The 3534-nt window shown below is 49.3% G+C and overlaps 1 protein-coding gene across 1 annotated transcript in view; it reads left to right on the plus strand.

The window, feature by feature from the left end:
* Nucleotides 1-3187, plus strand: part of ME3 (malic enzyme 3, NADP(+)-dependent, mitochondrial) — a 74516-nt gene extending 71329 nt beyond the window's left edge. Inside the window, exons 11-14 of the mRNA XM_009881193.1 lie at nucleotides 329-471; nucleotides 1361-1534; nucleotides 1972-2070; nucleotides 2915-3187. Of these exons, the coding sequence (XP_009879495.1) occupies nucleotides 329-471; nucleotides 1361-1534; nucleotides 1972-2070; nucleotides 2915-3076 (578 nt within the window). The 3' untranslated portion in view covers nucleotides 3077-3187. The remainder of the gene's footprint in view (nucleotides 1-328; nucleotides 472-1360; nucleotides 1535-1971; nucleotides 2071-2914) is intronic.
* Nucleotides 3188-3534: the final 347 nt, after the last annotated feature.

A 3534-nucleotide genomic window follows, 5' to 3' on the forward strand; every position in this document is an offset into this window, starting at 1 on the left:
CTGGAGACATTCAAAACCCGCCTGGACGCCGTCCTGTGCAACCTGTTGTAGGTGACCCTGCTCTGGCGGGGGGGTTGGACTAGATGATCTCCAGAGGTCCCTTTCAACCCTAACCATTCTGTGATTCTGTGAAGGCTTTATTCTGAGACAGGCTTTTAATCTCACTGCAATATGAAAAAAAAAAACCATTCCCACCTGCATCTCCAGAGATGGAGCCTGTTCCCTCCCACAGTTCATTTACCCATAGAGGCATTCAAGAGGGATCAGCCCAATGCACTGAAGTCAGGCAGTCGAAAAGCACCGTCTCACTCTGCTGTTGTTGTTTTAGGTGTCGCAGCCGTTGCAGGAGCTTTCACTGAGAAGATTTTGAAGGACATGGCAGCCTTCAATGAGAGGCCCATCATCTTTGCCCTGAGCAACCCCACAAGTAAAGCGGAGTGCACAGCAGAGCAGTGCTACCGCCTCACCGAGGTACTGGAGCTCAGCGCAGGGAAACTGGGTGCTCTGGGTACGCTGTGGCCGTGACCGTACCAAGGAAACCACAGTGGTGCATGGTGGGCGGACAAGTGACCGTCAGCATAAGTTGAAACACAAGTGGTTCAAGCTGGCCATAAACAAAAAACTTGCATGCCGTGAGGGCAATCAGGAGGTGGAACAAGGTCCCAGACTGCTCATGGCAGTCTCTGTCCTTGAAGGTTTTCAAGACCAGGCTGGATAAAGCCCTGAGCAACTTGGTCTGATTTCATAGTTGACCTTGCTGTGAGCAGGAGTTTGGGTCCCTACCAGCCTGAATTTCTTTGTGATCCTCTGAGGAAAGCACTTGCCTCCTTCACCCACAGCTGCCTGAGGTGTCCCCTCCTCCCAGGTTACTGTCACCTGTGTTTTGCCACCCTAGTTTGTGTAACAGTTTCATCACCCAACTTGGGCTCAATGTCACTGAAGAATTATTGTTATGTTGATTGAATTGGGGTGAGAGAGAAGGCCTTGTCTCACTCTCCCTTTGCCCTCCCCTTTCCCCCGCTGTTGGCTAGAGCAGTCACACAGCCCCCAGATCTTTATCCCACATGAGTCCCTCTTCACACTCAATAGATGGTTGATAGAGAGGAAGAGAGACTCCTCAGCAAGTTCAGAGCACTTGCAGTTGGGCAGTGCTCTGCCCTGTCCATGGCACTGTTCATGGCTCTGGGGACCAGGCCCTCCAGAAGTATCAACTGGAGATGGTTCTGGTGGAGATGCCTCTCGCTGACTGGCTGGAGATTTGTCCACTTGGTCACCAGAATCTCATGAGGGCAGATTATGGCAAACAGCAGAAATGTAAGATGTCTCTTCTGAATTTGGATGCCTCTCTCTCTCCTCTCAGGGACGGGGAATATTTGCAAGTGGGAGTCCATTCTCAAAGGTGACCCTACCCAATGGACAGACCTTCTTCCCTGGCCAAGGAAACAACGCCTACGTCTTCCCAGGAGTGGCACTGGGAGTCATCGCCTGCGGAGTCCGGCACATCTCTGACGATATATTCCTCATCACAGCAGAGGTTTCCAACTGGCATTTAACTAATGTTTTTAATAAGAGTGTAAGAGGCACATGCACCTACTGCAGGTGTTTCCAAGAACCTGGCCTGGGGCCACGCGTTGAGTGGAAATGGCACAGCCTCAACAAAAAGCTGCAGCCTTTCCCAGTCTCAGGGAAAGCTCACGCTTCCGTTGCACCTACAGAGGTGCAGGAGCCATAACAGAATTCCCTCATTCTTTGTAACTGCTACCCTGGCACAGCACTTCCATCATTCCGGCTCCTGTTTTAAGTCCATAACAAAACTTATACACATATGTATTTTGAATAGTTCACCAGTTCCCATTAAGAACTAGTCCCAGCTCCGCCACTGCTGAGGTCTCAGCCACATATTGTGTAACGCCAGTGAATGTGGTACACGCTTGAGACCATCTCTATAAACTACCTTTCTCTTCTTTTTAGTCTATTGCTGCCGAGGTCACAGAGCAGAATCTTGCAGAAGGAAGACTCTATCCACCCTTGGACAGCATCAGAAAGGTGTCTCTCAAAATTGCTGTGAAAGTGAGTACTCATTTATTTCTACTTCCCATGGTAGGGAGGGCAGGAATTGCCCTGGCATCCTTCCTGCTTTGTGTTTTTTTTTTTATTTCAGCTTTTTCTACAGCCCAAAGCAATGATTCTCAGGTATCCTTCCAGCCAGAATTGCTGCTTTGATTTCTCCCATCATTAAAGCCCACATATGAAAAATACCTTCTGCTTCTGGGTGCCCCACAGCTCACAAAGCTCTGCTTTATTGCTTGGAGCTGTGAGTGCTCAGCACTTCATAAAATCAGGGTTAGGGTCAAATTCAAACATGATGCAAGTTGCCAGAAAGGTTTTAGGTTCCAAATTGCTATCTTGGAACCTCTCCTCCTGTATCTGATAGGGGCCTAAGTACCTAAATACCATTCCAGATCTGGGCTTGTTGTCCAATTGTGGGATTGGTGCCCTGTATACATCAAATTTGTAATTCCTGTTCAGGGGACAGCCACTGCGAATCTCATTGGCCTGCTAGGAGTTACTGACGGATGCACAGTGTAGCTGAGGAGCTTAAGGGTGTGAGCGGAGGTCGTTAAAGGGCTGCTCTCCTTCTTTAATTGCACACTCCAACCATTTTGCCAGGGCAGGGGTTGTGCATTTCTAAGCAGCCAGTAACTACAGGCAGCTTGCATTCCCTCACCCAAGGGATGAAGTGCAGCTGACTCGAGGAATTGCACAAAGAGAAAAAAGCAAAAAAACGACACAATTTTGAGGTACGGGGAGGGGGGAAAGAGCAAAAATAGATCCAGGGCCAAACTGCAGTTGTTTTCAACTTTGTAACGTTCCCGTGTTGTTTCATCAGCTTATTTTGCTTATCCTTTTGCAGATTGTTGACTGGGCCTACAAGCATGGTCTTGCTTCTTGGTACCCCGAGCCAGCAGACAAGGAAGCCTTTGTGAAACAGCTCGTTTACAGTCCCGATTACGATTCGTTCGTTATTGATGATTACAGGTGGCCCCCCGCAGCCATGCAAACACAGGATGTATAAGTTTTTGTGAGAACTGTTTGCTCATTTTTTCCATCAGTTCCCGTGGTTCATATCATTGCTGAGATAAATGCACCTCCAGGCTTGCAGAATGATAAAAGTAAATGAATCCAAGTAGTTTTTTACTTGCCGCTGCTTTTTCTCTGCGGGAGCACGTCAGTAGGGAATAAAACAGAGTCCAAGCTGGGCAGCCAGTACTCCAAGGAGAGAGACAGCCCATGGCTGCAGCCCATCCCAGTCAATCAGCACTGTATATTGCTGCTTGCTTAACGTACTGCCCGGCCCTCAGCTCAGCAGCCTCGGGAGAAGCCACCTGGGCCACCTCAGAAACAGAGAGTCCCATTCCTAGTGGGAGTTGCCTGCGGGAAGCTCAGAGCCCCACTTCTGTGGTGGCAGCTGTGTGCGTGATCATCCCTCGCACACGACAGCCACACTTTGCCCGTGGCTCTCTGGATGCGATG

The sequence above is a fragment of the Charadrius vociferus genome, unplaced genomic scaffold, assembly GCF_000708025.1.
Source record: "Charadrius vociferus isolate BGI_N301 unplaced genomic scaffold, ASM70802v2 scaffold1, whole genome shotgun sequence".
NCBI classification, from domain to species: domain Eukaryota; kingdom Metazoa; phylum Chordata; class Aves; order Charadriiformes; family Charadriidae; genus Charadrius; species Charadrius vociferus.